The following is a 21723-nucleotide window of genomic DNA, read 5'->3' as shown; positions in this document are numbered from 1 at the left end:
CATTTTTTAACCATTCACAATCCCTGCTATCTCCTATTCAACTTCTCTTATCCCTTGGCTTACTAAACAATTCCTTTGTCTGCTTCTCTTTTTTTTCCCTCTTGCTCTCTGACAGTTACTAGCCCTGCTGAGTTTCATCAGCATTTTGTTTCTGTTTGCTCAAGCACTTCTTGTCTGTTTTCCTTTATCTTGCCAATGTCATGACGAAAGAGGCAGGAAGACCATGCTTTCTGGTCTACGCTCTCTATTGCGCTGAAACCCTCAGGAGGTGTAAGTGTTTTAACGAAAGAATTCTGCTGATTCCGGTGTCAAGTTCCTCTGGGACTGGTGTTCCTCCTGTTGGAATGAAGATGCTCATGAGGTTAAATGGGCCTTTTGGGTTAATAGGAGGATGTGAAAGCATGCTTTGAATTATTTGGGGGGGGAGTTCTATCATTGAGAATAGCATGTTCCTTACAATCATACCTTGCTCATACTTTTCTCCTGAATGCTTCCCTGGCCAGATTGATATTCCATGGTTTTCTTTTCACTGAGCCTGATCTCTTGTAGGGATACAATGTTGATATTCGGCTTAAAAGTTCCCAGCTATCTAGAGTGTGTTATTGACCAATTACACTGTTCTGTGAATATGGTCATGATGTTTCAGCTTAACAGTCAATGAGTTGGCATTTTCATTTTGTTTATTTAACTTGTCTGATGCAATGAATCCCATCCGGCTGCTGACGACAGATGCAAAGCTCCTAATACTCACTGAGCATGCGGAGACCGTATGTACATGAGAAGAGCAGCAGTGGTAAGAGATAAATACTGGCAACAGAAAGCCTTTTCAGTCTAGAGGAAGAGTTAAGTCCATTAGGGATCAGAGAAGGAAGCTCTGTATGGATTTGGAAGATGGGCACGTTCCTCAATGAATGCATTGCATTGGTTTTCTCAATGGAGAAAGTAAACATAAGGGTGGAGGACTGTAAAATCTTAGAAGAAATTAACCTAGAGAGAGGGAGAGAGAGAGAGAGAGAGGCGATACAAGAGGTTTTAGCACCTTAAAAGGGGATAAATCCATAGATCAGATAAAGTGTATCCATCACAGGCTATTGAGGAAAGCGAGGGTCAAAATATCAGAGGTCCTGGCTGTAATTTTGAAATTCTCTCTAGCCACATGTGAGGTGCCAGAGGATATGGAGGGAGAGCTAAATTTGTCCAATTATTTTTAAAAAGGAAGGAAAAGAAGAAATTAACCTCGGTGATGGGGACGTTATTAGAAAAAACGCATGGAAAGTGTATATCTGCACTTGGAGCAACACGTATTAATCAGAGATAGTGAGCATGGATTTATTAAAGGAAGGTCATATTTAGCAAATTTGGTCCCACTTTGAGGAGGTAACTCAGAATGTTGATGAGATTAATCACTTGATGTGATCTACATGGACTTTAGCAAGGCTTTTGGTAAAGTCTCAAATGACAGGCTGGTCAAGAAATGAAGAGCCTTTGGGAACCAAGGCAAGGTGACATATTAGATCTCAAAATTAATTGGGAGTCAGGAATCAGAAGGTGATGGTTGAGGGCTGTTTCTGTTACTGGGAGTCTTTTTATAGTGGGATTTCACAGGACTTAGTGCTGGGGCTCGGTGTTTGTGGTGTGCATTCATGATTTCGACTTAAATGTCAGGGATATGACCAAGAAATTTACAATTAACAGGAAAATCTGAAGGTTGGTAAAGCATGAGGAGAATAGTTGTAAACTTCAGGAGGATATCAATGGACTAGTCAGCTGGCCAAAGCAATGCAATCCAGACATGTGTGAGGTCATGCACTTAGCCAGGGCTAACAGGGGAAGGAATTACACTCTGAATATCAGATGCTGGAAAGTACTGAAGGACCTTAGTCCATAGATCCCTGAAAAGGTAGCAAACAAAATAGGTATGGTGCTTAAGAAGGCACATAGGATACTTGCCTTTATTAGCTGAGGAATGGAATACAAGAACAAGGTTACGCTGGAACTGCATTTGTAGGGTGACCAAGACTATAAACTTAACATTCAAGTGTATTCAACATCCTGCAAAAATAGACAAAAAGTAAAAAGGAAGTGGGGTGACTTTGTTAATAAAGGAAACAACTCAATGCTGTGGTGAGTAACCTTACTGGTACAATAGACTTTGATGTGGAATCAGTTTGGGTGAAAAGAAGGACTTGTGTGATTATCTGAATGGTGATAGATTAAGAAGGCCGTGCAGCAAAACCTAGCTATTCTTGTGCATCAGTTGTTGAAGGTAAGCATTCAAGTGCAGTAGGTAGTGAAGAAGGCAAATCTTTGCCTTCACAGCAAGAGGATTATAGTACAGGAGTAGGGATGTCTTGATGCATTTGTACAGGGTCTTGGTGAGACCACACCTGGAGTATTGAGTAGCTGAGGAAGAATGTTCTGACTATAGAGGGAGTGCAACAATGATTTACCAGACTAATTCCTAGGATGGAGGGATTGACATATTTAGGGCTGGAGTTTGAATGAATGAGGGGTTTCTCATAGAAACTTGTAAAATTCTAACAGGAATAGACAGGGTAAAGGTAGGAAGGGATGTTCCTGCAGAGAACCATGGATCACATTCTAAGGAAGCAGGGTAGGACATTTAAGACTGAGATGAGGAAAAACTTCTTCACCTGGAGAGTGGTGAGCCTGTGGAATTTCTGCCACAGAAAATGGTTGAGATCAAAACATTTGAATGTTTTTGAGGAGGAGTTAAATAGAGTTCTTACAGCTAAAGGGATCAAAAGGTATGGGAAAAAAGTTGGAACAAAGTGCTGAGTTAGATTATCAGTCATGATCATATTGAATGGCGGAGTAGGCTCAAAGGGCCTATTTCTAGCCCTATTTTCTATGTTTAATTATTTACTATGTATATTTATAGTCTTGGAGAAGGGGACAGAATGTAATATGTCAAAATTTATTGTTATTAAAGATATAAGTGGGAGTGGATATCGTGATGAAGACCTAAGGAATTTACGAGGTTATATAAGTACGTTGAATGTGTGGGTAAAATCCTGGCAGATGGAGGTTAATGTCTTCAAATATGAGGTCATGCGCTTCGGTAGAAAGAATCAAATCGCAGAAGAGAGACTTGAGAAAAGATTTAGCGTAGAAGGATCTGAATGTTCTTGTGTGAAACACACAAAGGTAACATGCAGCTGCAGCAAGCAATTAAGGTGGCAAATGGAAATTTGGCCTATATTGCTGAGAGGTTAGAGTATAAAAATGGCGTAATCTTTTTACAACTTACAAGGAGTTGTACCTGGAGCACTGTGCAGAGGTTTAGTTCCCAAATTTAAGAAAGAATATATTGGTATTGGAGACAGTTCAAAAAAAAAGATTTGCTGGGCAGCTTCCTATGATGTAGTGGTTGACTTATTTAGAACAGCTAAACATGTTAGGAGTTTATTCATTAGAGTTTGAAGGACTAGAATGTGATTGTGTTGATACATACAGGATTCGGAGGGGGCATAACAAGCTGGTTGTTGAGAAGATGTTTCCATTAGTGGGAGAATCGTGTAACAAGGAACATAGTCACAGAATTAGAGAACACTCATTTCAAACTGAGATGGAGAGAAATTCTTCGCTGAGGGTAGTGAATGTCTAGAATTTTCCATTCTAGAGAGATTTGGAGGCTACATCGCTGGAAGTACTTAAAGAGAATTTGAAATATCAAAGAGTTGAAGGCTATGAGGATCTGACACGAAAGAAGAGTTGAGGTCTGGAGCACACCAGCCATGATATAGTTAACTGATGGAGCAGGCTTGAGGGACCAAACGGCCTACTCCTGTTCTTGTTTATTTGTATTTGCCTGATTGTAACATATCACATCTTACTTGTCTGTGTTTACTTTACTTGAGGTGGACAGTGGATTGTCCACTACAACAGGATCGTCCCTCCCACGGCAGACAGTCAATAGCACCCATTCTCTACATCATTTTGGATAGGATTTTTCGTCTGTAACTGTTGTGTTTTACCTTGTGCAGGCAAAATGGAGAATCCTCTCCAGAGCACAAGTCTGCAAAATTGACAAGCTGACTAACATGAGGACCCCTCACACATTGGTCTCATTGCAGTGCTGCTGGGAAGTTGACATACTTAGACATCAGTTTGTATTTGGGCTCCATTGCAGATTATTTGTAAAGGTTCATTCCCCTAGGTTTCAACTCTGACGTATCCACAAGGCTTTGGATATTTGACCTTGGTTGGAGGTCTAGTTGCTGAGTGCTGCCAGTGTGTGTCCATTTGCTAGTGTGCCTACACACTGTGTGTCTGAGGGCCAGACCTCCATGGATTTGGTTTAAAGCTTTTGTCTTGGGCTGTGAGGCAGCCGGTTCCCGTGTGTCATCATGGGAATGCACAGCTGAGGATTTGACAATGAAGAGATTTGGACTGATAGGAAGACACTTACACATTTGCTTTCTTTCCTGCATTGCACCTCACTAACAGTATAAGCAGAAGAAGACAAGCAAACTAGCACACAAAAGCAGAATGCTTGCTAGCTCTCTTCACCCCACACTCGATACCATTGATATGTTGGACACACACAATCATTATCAACATGACACTCTAGCCTGTGCTTGCAGCTGGTTACAATATCAAATATTATATATAAAGAGTGCAGAACTCTCTTGGGTTATAAAGACTACAAATTGAGTTTTCTTCCAAGGTCCTGTCACCTACAGTTACCGCTTTTTAGTATTGTCAGTCTAGAGTGAAGAACTGCATTGAGTATCCTCAGCCTCATCATAATCTCACAGCATCCATCTAAAATAGTGTAAACAAATATTAAAGGTTAACAATTATCAACAAGTCCAGCATGTCCAATCCAGATTGTCATCATGATTGGTGAGGGTATGGAATCATAAAAACAACCAAAACAGACTTCAGGGTCTGAAAAGTGCTTATTAAGTGCACGTAAGAAAAACTGTTTAATTTCTACCTTTATTCCTTTAGTTTTCTACTTAATACAAGGAAGAACTGTAATGTTAATTTTTAACTTTGTTCTTCATATAAGTAAAAATAATGGTAATGTTTTACTTTTAACTTTATTTCTTTATGTTACTACTTATACCTAAGTTTTGTAATCAGGTACCTTTGCATCTAAGATGGGCCTTGTGTGGCGACATTGTATGCTTTTCACTGTACACGGTACTTCTGCACTTCAGTATACGTGACAATAAAGCTTAAATCAAATTAAATTAAATCAAATCAAATTAAAATGTATTTGTTAATAGATGATTTTTACAGTAATTTAAATCACAAATATCTCTACCAGTAATGAGGGAAAAGCTAACTTGCTTAATTTAATCAATTAAACTTCGGGAACATTTTTATACATACAGATATTTTAGACATGACCATTTTTGCTAAGCAATTCATCATGAAAGGATTCATTTTATTGACAATTTGAACTTACTGCTTCAATATTTCAATGACTCATAAGTAAATGGTCAGGATTGAGTTCCTTTATGCTGTTCTGTGAAATTTATTGTTTGGGTGTTAAACATTCGCATTGATATTTACCTTCTTTCTGTCCTAACATTTATAACTGTTAGACTCTTTTCAAAGTGTTTTTTTTCTATTTGATCTTGAGTAAATTTAAATTACTTGCTCCATAAAATGCCTTGGCAAACTTTGAGGAAACCTTAAGCAACTGTGCTTTCTTGTGTCCTATCTGAAACAATCCATTTTAGCTTACACTTGTATCCTATTCTCCTGGTAAACTATTCTAATCAGTACACTTGGTGACCTATGATATCAGTGAACCGTAATCATTTGAAAATGTCAATACAATTTCCTGCCAGGTTCTTCCATTGAAAGAGAACAGTTTAAGCTCTATAATTCTGACCTTAATTGCTCTAATCCCCTCATTATTCCATATAACAATTCTGTGCATCTTTTCCAGTTCCGTTCCATCTATCTTATAATAAGTGTTCCAGATTACGTACTATACAGTGTGTCAGGATAACCACCTGTAACAACGCACTCTTCATTTTTTTGTACACAATCTAAAATCATTAACAAAAACAGAAGTTGCTGGAGGAACTCAGCAGCTCTGGCAGCATCTGTGATGATGAAGCAGAGTTAACATTTTGACTCTTCTTCATAACCAAAATCTAACACAAAAATCATTTCTGTTTTATTGACTGCAGTCAGATATAAGCATGGTGTCTTTAAGGATCTATATTAGCTGATACCACTTTTTTGATTTTTTCTTGTCTAAAATAAATTTTTTAGTCCTTTAATATTGTTGCTTAGATTATGACTTGAAATGCAGCTGCTAATTATCTGTTCACCTATCCAAAATTTAAAGCTGAGTGTGTAACCTGTTACCATTTTCAGTCTGTTAACCACCCATTACTACATTACTATTATCCAAAGACTTTGGGATGAAGGTGACACCCACTCCAATAACATTTAGGAAAAGTTTTGGTGTCAATTTATATCAAGCTCTTTAGAATAGTTTTATCCAAACCAGTAGCTACTTGTAAATGTCTGCCATTTTTGTTTTTTTCCTGGCTTGGTGCTTGTTTTTTTACCAAAGAATTCTCTCAGTTGGCCTTTGAACTTTCTTGAACCAGCCTGAAATCATTGACTATCATTATTCTGATCTGCTTCTAATAATTACCCCTAAATTGCCAATTTAGAGTCTGGATATGTTCAAGAGCACTTCAGTTACACCAGTATGTAGTTTAAAACAGTTCAGTGATGAAACTGATCATCTGAGATTACAAAATCATCCTTTCGGTATTATTTATGTTAGCTCATCTACTAAACCATGTTGATTACACATTTGTTTACACAAAAGACATATTAACATTTCCTATACTCAAGAATCACTAAGAATTAGCAACAAACACCAATTGAGACTAAGTTATTTTCTACATTGAGGTATTTTGGACTCCAATGGAATGAAAGAAATACTTATCTCAGCAATGTGTTTCGATACAAGGGAACATACAAGATCTAAAGTATATGCATGAATCAGCATACATATAATAAATTTTAGAAAGTATTTTTTGCCATCACCTCCAAGTAAGTGTACAAATTGTTTGTTTTGAGTGTTTGTGATGAAGAGGACTGGTTACCCAAGAGTTGAAAACATTCAGCTTTTGTGTGTCAACCAAAATGAAGCTCTGTTGGAACTGTCACGTTTGAATTTCTGTGTAGTGCCAACAATAAACTGGTTATTTTGTCAGCCTAGACTCTCAACTCTGTATCAGAAAGACATGCGTTCAATTCTCAAAATCTCAAATTTTCAAAATACTTCAGGCAGACATTCCTGTGCAGAAGTGAGAGATCCGGCACTGTCAAGGTAGTGAACTTTAATTAATAAAAGCATTGCCATGCAGAATATACCAATTACTGATGATTGACGATAACTTTCAAGCTTTGTTTAAATTTTAAACCAAACAATCTTCCTTTGGTTATTTTGCACGATTCTGCTATGATTAGAATTTGCTTTGCAGTTAAAATTCTGGGGTATTGCGATTGTAATTGCTTGTTTTTGGTTATGGAACATTGTCCTCGAAAGAAGAAATTACAGAGTGTGAAATGCACTCACAACAACCTGGTTTTAGAAAGGAATGAAGCTATTGGCAATTAAATGACTGTGCTTTCTTTTGGATCTTTCATCTTGTTCCTAAACGTCTGTCTGAGTAATGAGATCCTTCTCTGAAAAAAGCTGACATGAAGAATGTTGAGGCAGAGGCTGGAGGGTTGAATGACCCTTTCTGATTTTATATTCTTCATAACATAGAACTGTACAGCACAGGAACAGGCCTTTTGACTCACAATGTTGTGCCGAACATGACACCAAATTAAACTAATCCCTTTTGCCTGCCCTTAGTCCATATCCCTCCATTTCTTGCATATTCATGTGCTTACCTAAAAGTCCTTTAAATGCCCCTATTGTATCAGCTTCCCCTATCACACTTGGCAGTGCGCCCCAGACTCCTACCACTCTGTGTAAAAAAAACTTATCCTTCACATCTCCTTTTGAGCTTTCCCCCTCTCACTTTAAATGTATGCCTCCTAGTTTTAGACAATTCAATTCTGGGGAAAAAGATTCTGACTGTCAAGCCTATCTATGCATCTTATAATTTTAAAGTCATCTAACAAGTCTCCCCTCAGCCTTCGCCATCTAAAGAAAACAACCAGAGTTTTTCCTAGACTCTTCTTATACCTCATACCTGCTAATCCAGGCAGTATCCTGGTAAACCACTTCTGCACCCTCTGCAAAGTCTACATCCTTCCTGTAATGTGGCGATCAGAATTGAACGCAATACTGTAAGTGTGGCCTAACCAAAGTCTTATAAAGCTGCAACATGACATCCTGACTCTTGTGCTCGATTCCCTGACCAATAAAGGCAAGCATTCCATATGCCTTCTTTGCCACGCTATTTACTTGCGTGGCCACTTTCAGGGAGTTGTTGATTTTGCTATAACAAGACACTGACTGGGAAATTTGCATTTTGCAGTGCATTGCTTCAAGCTGTGACTGGCTTGGTTGCCTTGCCAAGGTTCGTTACACATTTCTGCTGTTATGTAATTATGTGGAGAGTTATAATAGTTACCATCAAGGCCATTTATTGAATTTAACATGTACTTTGCAGCTAGAGGCAAATAGAAGTCGAGTCCTCTTTTCCGAATTACCTCAACAGAACTGTCTTTATAATACATTGGTTCAATGCCATGAAGAAGCAGTTTGACCTTCGATGTTAATGGAAACTAGTTTATACAGGGTACAAAATGGCTGCCTAGCTATTTTCCTCTTCTGCAACAATTCCCAATTTCTCCAATTCTCAGCTGATTGAATTCTCAACACAAATAATGCAGAAAGCCTTGAAAAGTGAATTATAATACATCACTAAAAGCTTACCTGGTTCTCAGTGGTCTAAAGCCAGCAGTGATTTGACAATTTTGTGCATCATCATTGGGAAATGTGTAGCCAATGATGTTAAAGTTATTTAGATTATGGTCAAAGTCAAAAATTATTTCCAATGATTTGACTTCTTTTTTTTTAATTCTGAAAGCATGCAGAGAACAATTGTGCTATTGAAAAAAAAACGATAAAGTCAACTGTCATTTTAGAAATAGCACATATATCAAAGTGCATTTGTAAATGAGGGTTAAACACTTGAAAATTGAAGCCTTTTCATTCATGCACTAAGTATTGACAATTTTGAAGATTTGCACATGTTATTTATAAAAACCAATGATGGTAAATTTCTTTCAAATATGTTTGCTATTGCAGTGCACAATTTTTTAGTTTTGTAATTTAAATTAATTTTAAAATTTGCATGCTCGTACTGTATTTAAATATTCCCATAGCACAAATTGTAGTTGTGATATATGATTGAAATAGTCATAGATCTTGATACTGCATAGGTATGAATTAAAGAAAAGGAGCCATTTCCCATCCATGCAGTAATTATATGTACCTGTTTGTTAACAGAGTCATGCTAACCCCGAAGGCACTTGTCCTCCCAAGTTATTTTGGTTGCTGGCTCTAGCATAGATAGCACTTGCTGAACTGTATATGACAGATTTGTGTTTCGATTGTGGATCGAAGGGTCTGTTTCCATGCTGTCCATCTCTATGACTCTATGAAACGCATAAGAGTGGATGAATCCCCAGGACCTGATCAGGTGTACCCTAGAACTCTGTGGGAAGCTAGGGAAGTGATAACTGGGCCTTTTACTGAGATAGTCACAGGTGAGGTGCCAGAAGACTGGAGGCTGGCAAACGTGGTGCCACTGTATAAGCATGGTGGTAAGGATAAACCAGGGAACTATAGACCAGTGAGCCTGACATTGCTGGTCAGCAAGTTGTTGGAGGGAATTCTGAAGGACATGATATACATGTATTTGGGAAAGGCAGGGACTGATTAGGGATAGTCAACATGGCTTTGTGCGTGGGAAATCATGTCTCACAAACTTGATTGAGTTTTTTGAAGAAGTAACAAAGAGGACTGATGAGGGCAGAACAGTGGACGTGATCTATATGGACTTCAGTAAGGCATTCGACAAGGTTCCCCATGGGAGACTGGTTAACAATGTTAGATTTCATGGAATACAGGGGGAACTTGCCATTTGAATACAGAACTGACTCAATAGTAGAAGACAGAGGGTGGTGGTGGAAGGTTGTTTTTCAGACTGGAGACCTGTGACCAGTGGAGTGCCACAAGGATCGGTGCTGGCTGCACTACTTTTCATCATTTAAGTAAATGATTTGGATGTGAGCATAAGAGGTATAGTTAGTTGGTTTGCAGATGACACCAAAGTTGGAGGTTATCTCAGATTACAACGGGACCTAGACCAGGTGAGCCAATGGGCTGAGAAGTGGCAGATGGAGTTGAATTTAGATAAATGTGAGGTGCTGCATTTTGGGAATGCAAATCTTAGCAGGACTTATACACTTAATGGTAAGGTCCTTGGGAGTGTTGTTGAACAAAGAGATCTTGGAGTGCAGGTTCATAGCTCCTTGAAAGTGGAGTCACAGGTAGATAGGATAGTGAAGAAGGTGTTGCTGAGGGGTGACCTTATAGAGGTTTACAAAATCATGAGGGGCATGGTTAGGATAAAGAGACAAAGTCTTTTCCATGGGGTTGGGGAGTCCAGAACTAGAGGGCATAGGTTTAGCGTGAGAGGGAAAAGATATAAAAGAGACCTAAGGGGCAACTTTTTCACGCAGAGAGTGTTGCGTGTATGAAATGAGCTGCCAGAGGAAACGGTGGAGGCTCTTAAATGCAACATTTAAAAGGTATCTGAATGGGTATATGAATAGGAAGGGTTTGGAGGGATATGGGCTGGGTGCCGACAGGTGGGACTAGATTGGGTTGGGATATCTGGTTGGCGTGGACGTGTATGAAATGAGCTGCCAGAGGAAACGGTGGAGGCTCATAAATTGCAACATTTAAAAGGTATCTGAATGGGTATATGAATAGGAAGGGTTTGGAGGGATATGGGCCGGGTGCCGACAGGTGGGACTAGATTGGGTTGGGATATCTGGTTGGCGTGGACAAATTGGATCGAAGGGTCTGTTTCCATGCTGTACATCTCTATGACTCTAAGTGCAGTACAACAAAAACATCATTGTCCCTACTTAATGCTAATCTGGGTCATGTTAGTGTTTTCTGTTTTGCATTGGGAATTTCAGATCTTGTTAAAGTTCTGTGGCTATTATACCGACTTTTTTTTAAAATTCTGTGATGCTTACATTTTTGTCTGAGTATTTTTTAACCAGTGAACCATGACATTGAGAAAATAAAGTCCCTTAACACTGGCAGATTTTTTTAACTGTAGTTGCTTGAGGCTGATTTCTTTGTATACTCCCTTGGTAGAATGGTTTATCGCTTAATTAAATGGCAGACGGCATAAGCTCATCCGTAACCTCCAGCAAGATTTATATACCATTCTGAAAAGCAAAATCAAAGAGAATATCAAGCTGAAAAATTCTTTACACAAAGTTCAATGACTTGCTAATCAAACCCATTCTCAGCTGGTAATGAAGCCAGTTTTATAAAGATGTTTTTACGGGGAAAAAAGCAGATTCTTGTAGTTCACTGGTGACTAGAAACAACATGAAATATTGCATTTACAGTGGAGAGAAGAATTCAGAAACAGTGCTTTAGACGTTTTAATTTACTTGCTGATAAAGCCTTCAGTTATATATTGTTCGTCTTTTATCAGGAAAAGGTAGAAATGGAGTTCAGAATATCGCAGTTATCACCAACCTGATGAGCAAAGGCATCTTGCTTCCACTTTACTAACAGTGTACTTGTTTTGCTTGCACAGACTACTTTGACACTGCAATTTTGGAAGAAGGTTTGAGCAAAAATAACCATTCATCTTTTACTTGTGTTGTATATTTAAGTTGGTATGTGCATGTATGTGCTTGCAGAACTTCTTCATTTTTAAACGGAAATTTGTGCATTAAAGTCTTTCCTCTGAGCATTAAATGAAGACTGCATTTTTATAAATCTGACCGTGTAAAACCATGCAGTTGAACTGATAATGGAAGTTGAAGTATAAATAAATTTCACATCTTTGTATTGCTGCAATTAGATGTAAAATTGTTTGAGTATAGCTCAGTGAATGTAAGAAACTGGGGAAAATGAAAATGTAGCAGGAGTCACACTTGGGAATTTTTGTTCCTCTTCTCCATTACTCAACCTTCTCCCATCCTGTTCCCTTCGCTTTGTGATCCCTCCCACTCATGCTGCCATCCCCCGCCACATGTTTCCTCTCATGCTAGCAGCTCTCCCACTCGTGTTGTCCCTCTGTGTGCTGTCTTTGCATCCCCTCATATTTCTCTCCGTCACTTCCTTATCTTGTTGTCAACCACCTCCTTCTGCCATCCCTTCGTCCTCATGTCACTCCCTCAAACCTCTCTCCCAGCTGTCCACTCCCTGTCTCCCTGACGTCCCCACCCCTCTGTCTACCATTCCATCCCCCCATCTGTCGCCGTCCCTCCTGCACTGTTGCCTGTCTATCTTGCACTGCCATCTCTCTCCATCTCGTCCCCTTATATTTTCATACCCCTTTCACTACCCTTCTGTCTATTTCTCTCTCTCAGTATCAACTGTCTTCCTCTTCCTCCTATTGTCCTGTCCTCCTGATGCCTCTCTTTCTGCACCCTCCAACAGCTTCTTTCCCTCTCTTCAGTGCTAACTTTCACCTACTCATTTCTCCTCACCTTTCCTTTGTTCCTAGCCTCCTGCTCTTCCCTAACAGTAGTCTGCTCCCCTATCTCTCTTTTGCCAGCCATCTCTCTGTGCTGTCTGCTTTCTCCTTCCCTCTCAACCTCTGCTCTTTTACCTCTGCTATCTACAATTCAAAACCTATCCCAAATCTATAAATCTCCCCACATCCCTCCTTTATTTACACAGGGGAGGTTAAACTCAAGAGGATTACTAATGTCATGGCACAATCAACAGTAATGTACTATATGTTATGTTGTACACATCCAAGTTTATAGTATTGTATTGTGTACTCATACCTTGGCTACTAAATTTTGTTGGTTAGTTCAAAGCAAAACAGCAGCACATCAGCACTATTAGAAAGCAAGCGTACAAACCGACAGCAAAAAAACTGATCAGACTGCGACTAGTAAGAAACAACTGGGGACTTCTGAAAAACGTTCCTGAATTGAAGATGTTATTTCTGGAGTAATTTAACTAATACACTCTACACATTCACAATCCTACTTTCTAATTTGGCTTATCAAGAAACTTGATTATTTAACAATTAATTTGTGTTCTTTGTCTTTTTTATTTGAGTTTACCTGTTCTGCTTCCCAGCTTACAGTGAATGAAAAGGAAACTTGTGCCAACTTCATGTGAACTATTCAATTTGCTGAAAATGTACCTACTCCTAACAACAGTTTATATTTCGCTGTTTTTATTTCATTAATTTTGGTTCTACCAACAACATTTTACTTTCTGGCAACTTCATTTTATAAATTTACAGGAAATATGTCATTTTCAATGGCTTTTCAATTTCTCCCCAGTTTTATGCAATTCATTCTGAAAACCTTGATCCCTGTTCGTGGGGAATAGGTCCTTCTTTATTTGATTCATTTGGATAAAATGTTCTAAATGCATTTTATGCGATAACCTTATTTTTTGTATCTCATAAGACTAAATTGCAAGAGACACAACTTTTTAAATATATATGTTTACTTTGTGTTGTGTGTTTGGGTAAAGCATGGCCTACACTCAGCAAGCACATCGTTGCTTTCTTGTTTAATTTATTTGCCAGTGATACAACCTGTTCTGATGGTATTTGTTGACTAATTTAGTACAAAGTCATTACTTTGTTTCAGTAATGAAATGAGAATCTACAGTTTAATTAAAAGTGCAGCCTGATTCCCATTGATTTTATTCAAACAACTTTTGAAGAACATAGTGCATCAAAAGGTTAGGGTGATTGCAGTTGAACTTTTTAAAAAGATTTGGGGAATTCTTTTGGTCTAAGTAGCCAAGTTGATGGCCATTAAACGTATGCTACTACTGTGAATTGTGGGACAGCCCAATTGTCTAGTGTCACCACATAAAGGTAATAAATTCACCAAAGATTATTGTACTAATAACCAAGCCTTTAAATAACCACCAATTTTATTATTAAACTTGACAACTGTCTAAATGGAATGTACACTTTGTCTGTAGTTAACTAATTTATAGAAACAATATCTGTTCAACAGTGATGTTCTAATAATGATTTCTGGAGGAATTTGAGGGAGACAACTAGAAATCCTTTACTTCAATCATTAATATGTTTTTTTTACCTTTTTACTATGTCACCTGGTGATACGTGGGAAGTGTGTCACAATGCTCTGTTCTTCTAATTATACAGAATCTATAATATATAATTTTAAAAGTCTTCCAACACAGTGAGGATTTCTTGTTGATATTTATTGTACTTCTTGTGACATGATCCTTGAATCACTCATATTATTTTTTACTGTTGTAATTCCATCATATGCTATTAACTTCATTATTAGAAGTTAAACCTGTGAGCATTTTGAATTGGTAGCAGCCCCCCCCCCCCCCCCGCACAAATCTAGCCTGGAGATCATATTGCTCAGAAATCTCCTCTTCAACTGTTGTCCAATAATATTTGTTGAAAATGAGGAATAATGTAACACTGTATAGATTTGTATGATCTTTAGCATCCACAGGAAAACTGTTTCTCATGCATTTTCTAATGCTGTGTTAAGCTTATTCCTGTTATATTTTATTTTGGTGCTGCCTATTTTGGACAAAAATCTGGGGGGCTATTATGCATTGGAATAGCAGAAGATCAAGTGATCTATCAAGGTGCAATGCCCAGGTGATTATCTCATTTTCGAAAGGAACAGCAGCTTATACTATAATGCATGTAGAGGTTGAATTGCAATCATAAAACAAGGAAGATCATGTTAAAACTAGCGATAAAAAAATCCCCTGCACATTGTAATTCTATAAATTTATGTACAGTACCTTTGGATGTAATATGTAATGTAATGTTAAAAGTCTTCTGTAGTCATTCATAAGTGGTGTTGTAGTTAATGTCTTTGTCACTTTCCCCAAGTTTTGTGCTGTGACTGATGCTGTAATTAAGTAATAAACAGGGTGACTGAGCAGGAAACAGTTGTTCATTTTGCTGTAGGCACTGCATTGTCTGAGTAATCATAACTCCCAGGGTAGATTTTAGCTGTATTGACTCATATGACAGATGTTCATTAGTTTATGAATTCCATTCTTTCATAACACCACATTTTCCTATGATGAGCTTTTAAAATATGCAATGACTCTTGTTAAATTATTGTTTCATAACATTTTTGTGTACATTGAAAATAAATTATCAATCAATGTATTGTGTGCATTAGCATTAGAGTTCACTTTTTGAACTCGAGTTCAGAAGTCCAGGGTTTTGTTTACTGCAAAACTAAACCTCTGAAAAATATTTCTGCACTGGCTTACAAGGATCGAAGTTGGAGCCCTATCCATGGTTCTGCAAATGACAGGCCTTGTAGTAATTACAAAACAAGGTGCAGCTTCTGCAGAGCAATCTTATTGATGACCATAAGGGTCTTTCTGTGCAAGTATTCTGCCAGTATATTAAAAGTGCTGAAACTTGTTTAAGTTTTGTGCAAAATGATCCTTACTGATAAATTATTGCAAAGCCATATTGAAATCTCCTTTGTATTACACTTTATAAAAACACAAATTAAAACATTGGTGAAAAATTATTTTTTTTCAAACGTTCACAACTTCATTAAGAAACTGTGTAGGAGATGTCATACATAGCACCACTCAGGTTGCTAGTCCAATCATGGCTAACAATCAACTCTTCCATTATATTTCCTCGTATTAGACTTTTTAATCAAAGTCACCCACTCAGGATTAAAGCAGTACAATTAAAATGACTGATTCTTAAATAGTAAAACGACACATGCATATAATGTGGTTATGTTTTCCCAAAGTTAGTCATTTTGTACAGAGCAAAGGATATAACTCAATTGATATAACCTGTAGTATTGTTTGATCACCCCAGCAATTCTTATGCTTGAGCCAGTACTGCCTGTTGATTTCATGGAGAAAAGAATGCTGTAGTTTGACAGTTCCTCTTAATGTGATAGCGAACTAAAACACAAGGAGCACTTACAACAGTAAGTCATATGAAACTCTCAATTTGACTTATCAGGAAGGAATATGCTAAGGGTAGAGCTTCTGCTTGTGGTGCAACTACCAAAAGAGGGGGCCATGGTGGCTCAGTGCTTAGCACTGCTGCCTCACAGCTCCCAGGTTCGATTCCAGTCTCGGGCGACTGTCTGTGTGGAGTTTGCACATTCTCCCTGTGTCTACATGGGTTACCTTCGGGTGCTCCGGTTTCCTCCTACAGTCCAAAGATGTGCAGGTTAGGTAAATTGCCCATAGTGTTAGGTGAAGGGGTAAATGTAGAGGAATGCTATGGATGGGTTGCTGTTCGGAGGGTCGATGTGGACTTGTTGGGCTGAAGGGCCTGTTTCCACACTGTGGGGAATCTATTCTAATTAAAAAGAGCAAACTTGTGTCTGTTCTAATCAGTGTTTTATTTCTGGGCATCCACTCAAGTGTATTTGCATGTTTCCAAGTTCACAATTGGTCTTGAAAAAGTGCAATTAGGCAGTACTTTAAAAGTTTTTTTTTAAATTGCTTTTAAAAAATGAGTCATTATTTATTGAAGTTGCAACTCTGGTGTATTTAATTGAATTGAAAATGGGTTTAGTACAAATAAAGTATTTTTAATCACTGTCAATCAGTAGGTGTTAATAACCAGATTATACTTTGCTAACAAAAGACTTCAAAAAATATGTAGCACCATTTCCTAATAATATTGGAGATAAAGGAATCTATTACTTAGTAAATTAAACATTTACATTGAATTGCTTTTATAATGTGACTAATAGTACCCTTGCATCTAAAATACAAATGCATATTTATTTTATTGACTTAAGGTGAAGTTTTTAAGAGTCCCCTGAAAGTACTACACAGTGGAAGGGTCCAATGGAGATCTACGCGTATCCTTTGGCTTTTGACATACCATAATGAAAATTATATGGACTATTTCTGTCTCTGTTTTATTCAAAGAATTAATAACTCATTACATGTCTAATTTTCCAAATCAGTCAAATTCTATTCCAAGTCTTCCAATACACTTTCTGTCTACACAGAAAAATTCTGAAGATTCATCATATTGAATGCAAAATGTTAACTATTTCTCACTCCACAGCTGCTGTCAAACCTGAGTTTCTCCAGCATTTTCTGTGTTTGATCCACTAGTATTATCTGTGGTATTCCCCATGTATTTTGTTTGTCACGCTACAGTAGACCGTTATCTTCATAGACAAACATAGTGTTTTCCTGTTCGTTTTTCCCCAACAGAGGCAAAGGAAATTGTTTTAAAAGCACAAATCCTGGCTGGTGGCAGAGGAAAGGGCAGCTTCACCAGTGGATTAAAGGGAGGAGTTCATTTAACTAAAAGGTAAGTTACTATTTTATTTTAGAATGTACTTTCAATAGTGTTTCAAAAAAAACTTAAGAAATTACATCCACAGATAATACAGGTAGACAACCCTTGATCCAAAATCCTGAAAATCAAAAAGTTGCAAAATCCCAAGGTTTTTTGTAAAGTTTTTATTTCATTAACAAGGTTGTTTGGAGTGCAAACAGTTAACCCAATCTACACCCACTCGATGCGTGTCACTCAGATGCGACGTGGGTGGGCGTGGCCCAGCACTGGCAGGCCTCAATTCTGTCTTAGGACCTGTTACTCACAGTGAGTTTGCTGTTCAGTAAATTTTTAAAAAAATTTCACTGTTGAGCTGTCACTTATTCCGAAATTCGAAAAATTTCGAATTCCGAAAACCAGCTAGTCCCAGCATTTTAGATAAAGGATTGTGTACCTGTACTATATTAAAAAGAGTTTTGGAACTGGAAGAGATGGTTTAAAAATTGTATAATGAGCGGACATGGTATGAAAGTGACAGGACAATGGCAACTGAAACAGTTCCTGATGAAGAGCTTTTACCTGAAACATCGATTTTCCTGCTCCTCGGATGCTGCCTGACCTGCTGTGCTTTTCCAGCACCACTCAAATTGCAACTGAAGTAGTATCCAGGCGAGTGCAAAATGCATAGCATGGAAAGAATAATAGACAATTATGTTGAAGTTGCAAAGGTAGAAACTGTCTGTGACCTATGGTTTTGACTAGGTTGACATTGAATGTATTTAACTGGTGCAGCAATAATACAGGTAGGATGTTAAAGTGTATAAGAAAAGTATGAAATTTGGGTATACTTTAACTTTAATTCTAAAACTTAAGTCGGTTACAATTATAGACTGAGTTTGAGAGAGCGAATTTAAACATTTATTAGTCTGATTACTAACAAGACCCATTTTACGTGCACATTTGTTAGATATGTGATAACAAGTAGAAAAGCAATAATACTTAATTAAAGCAGTGTTTCTGTAATCGATCCATTTCATGATGTCCGCCTGTGTCACTGATTGACTCGGCAAAGGTCTCTTATTCTGTTCTGTTAATTGAAATTCGCCTTCTGTTTTTGGTCTTCCTTGTTGTGCATAGAGCCACGCTTATTAATTCCTAGTAGCCATTATACTCTGTGCACAATCAGACATGTTAGAATCTCATTGGCTTATTAGTGCAGGAACAATCTCAGATCGGTTAAACAGTACTTGAACAATTCCTTGATTTTTCAAAAGTAATGATTGTCTTACTGATACCAGTTCCTTTTGTCCCCTGATTTATTTTTGACAGGATAATCACTTTGCATGATCACTTTTATTTTAATAGCTTGTCTCTTTCCGCTTACCTTCATAGTTCTTTACCACGATAAGGTGGCACTGTTGAGGCTATTTGTGTACCAGCTTCGAGAGTGTAATGATTAACTAATAATTGACTATGATCCGAAGTGTCCCAGATGCATCTAAAAAGATCAGAACTTTACCACAGAACCTAATTCCAAATAAAGATATGCACAGACATGTACATACCCATTGGTATGGTATGTTTTTTAATTTATGCAACTAAACCAATTTATATGTATCCTTAACTAAAAACCTTTTCTCTCAAAATATTCATGTGTGTTTGCCTAAGTTTAGCCTATGTCATAAAACAGCAATAAATCCATAAATAAATTACCTTTCTTTTCACCTCGGTCATATGGTATTCTTCCTTCGAGATACGTTTTTTGCAATTAATAACAATTAAACAGAATATAACTTGATAAAAAGCAAAATACTATGGAAATCTGAAATAAAAACAGATGTTGTTGGAGATACTAAGGACATCTGGCAGCAGCTAATGGGGGAGAAAAACAGCATTCATGTTTCAAGGTTTTTTATGATTGCAGAATTTAACTTAATTCCTGACTTGTTCAATCCAGTCAAAATTATTTTTATGGCAAGGTAACTAAATTGTACAAAAAACAATAATATATTTCAGAGGACACAGTCAAATTTTATGGTACCCTGCACAGATAATAGATTGAAAGCGACAATAGTTTTGTTACCAAAAGAGATGATCAAATGCAGGACACCGTGCATTGAATGGCCACACGTTTGATTCATGGAGATACTGGCTAAATGCACAAGAAAAGACTGGTGAAATTTTGAATTTTTGGCTTGGAAAGGTGTTGTCTGTGTAGTGGTCTTATAGTTAGTGATTAGTATACAGCTTGAAAGAAAATAAAAAGAAAATTAACAAATTAGGCAGCATTGAGGATTAAATATTTCAATAAATAAAAGGTCAGATTTGAAATTCGCATTCACACAGAGTGATAAGTGAGGAGAATGGACTTCCAAATAGACCATAAAAACACATAGCCTCCCCATCTTCTCAAGTCCTCGAAATTGTGTTACCCCTGAAATCAGTGTCCATCTTAGCCCAGGTCCATGTTTGAATCTTAACAGTGGGTTTCATCCCTGCCATTTAAAATACACTAACCACAGTGACAAGTGACAACCTCTGATTATTATATATTTTTCCTTCTTGTCCTCTGCAACCACTGTGACGAAGGCCCCACCCTTGGCAATTACCCTTATTTGATTTTCATTCCTCCTTATGTGATTTAGCTAAAAGATCTCCAGGAATGATGTCTGTTTGAACTCCCAAAATTATCTTTTGTCTCTCCAACAAGCTATCTTGGACACGAGGTGTGCTACTTCTTCATGCTACCCATGATGCTACAGTCTGCAAAAACAGCTACCTGACGAAGGAGCAGCACTCTGAAAGCTTGTACTTCCAAATAAACCCGTTGGACTATAACCTGGTGTTGTTTGATTTTTAACTTTGCAAAAATAGAGTCAGCTTCTACCTGTACAGTGATGACATCCAGCTCCGCTTCTACACTGTCTTTCTTGACCTCTTGCTACCTTTTCCCCTTTATAGACCTTTGTTTGACTTTGAATATTCGATGAACCTCAGTTTCTTTGTAATAAAAGTTTGGGAAACCAAAGTTTCCCTCTTAATGCCATCAGCACCCTATTTCACCCAGAACTGAGTTTCTAACAATACAGTTTCTTACTTCATAAAGAATATCTTCATTTTCCACCTCTTGTGGTGCTTCAGTCCATCTGGAATCTTTGTCACGATCAGATTTGTATTTATGGAATGCAACAAAATTTGCCATTCGCAAAGGGCACTGAATTGGCATAAAGGACAGTGCTCCTTGCCTCTTACCAATTCCCAGCATCACACCTGAACTTTGTTCAGCATCATGTTCCACCAGATAGGAATGTTGAATCAAATAGTTAAATTAGCAAGGAATATTAGTTAAAAGGCCGAGCATTTGTTTGTTAATTGTTCATTTCTGCTTTTGTAAGGATTTGTTTGTTTACCACTTTAGAGAGGTCGGATATAGAGACTAGCAGTGAGGAAAAGTGCATAGTTATTTCTAAATTAAAAGCTACAATTAGTTAGCTATTGTTGAGGAACCAAACCCGAAAAAATCCAGTTCTGATGAAGAGTCACTGGACGTGAAACATTAACTCTGTTTTCTCCCCAGAGATGCTTCCAGATCTGCTGAGTTCATCCAGAATTTTCTGAATTTATTTAAGATTTACAACAGCAACAGTTCTTTGCTTTTGACTGAAAAGAAAAATCAGTTTGCATTGATTTCTTTGAAACTTACAAAATTATGCTGTGAGGGCCAAATTCTGTTTTATGTGCTGTTTCTCTCCTCCCACCACTAACAGAAATTAAGAGTACACTGGTCGGCCAAACCACGCATCCGTTCTCTCAGACCTTGCAGCTCTCTGACTTCATTGTTTTCCACAATATATTGAGTTAGGCGAACCCCTTCCTTTATATGCTCTAACTCCAACGTTTCACATCAAGGGACCTTTTGTTATTAAATTCCAGAATTATGACCCACTGCTGGAAAACTCAATCTCTCTTTCAAGTACAGCTAACCACTAGGGATAGAGTTTCTGCTGAATCTTAGTGATTTGTTTGCTCGTTCAGTTTTCCAGAAATTGGCTAAACTATGCAAAGGATTAAGAAATTTCAATTGCACATTACTTCTTGGGCAATTTGAGCTTGAGGTCTTTTGTTCTGGTTTAAAGCACATCATGCTGAAAGCCAGCTGTACACCCAAAACTGTCCATGGTGCTTGCTTAAATGTATAATAATGTACAGATTTCAAAAATTG

At 37.7% G+C, this 21723-nt stretch overlaps 1 protein-coding gene across 1 annotated transcript in view; it reads left to right on the top strand.

Annotated features, from left to right (window-relative positions):
• The window catches only part of suclg2 (succinate-CoA ligase GDP-forming subunit beta), a 213448-nt gene that overhangs the window by 38679 nt on the left and 153046 nt on the right, over positions 1–21723 (top strand). The window contains exon 2 of the mRNA XM_043708307.1: positions 17435–17534. Within this exon, the coding sequence (XP_043564242.1) occupies positions 17435–17534 (100 nt within the window). The remainder of the gene's footprint in view (positions 1–17434; positions 17535–21723) is intronic.

The sequence above is a fragment of the Chiloscyllium plagiosum genome, chromosome 18, assembly GCF_004010195.1.
Source record: "Chiloscyllium plagiosum isolate BGI_BamShark_2017 chromosome 18, ASM401019v2, whole genome shotgun sequence".
Lineage (NCBI taxonomy): Eukaryota > Metazoa > Chordata > Chondrichthyes > Orectolobiformes > Hemiscylliidae > Chiloscyllium > Chiloscyllium plagiosum.
Note: the sequence above shows the minus strand (reverse complement) of the source record. Positions and strands in the feature narration are given on the sequence as shown.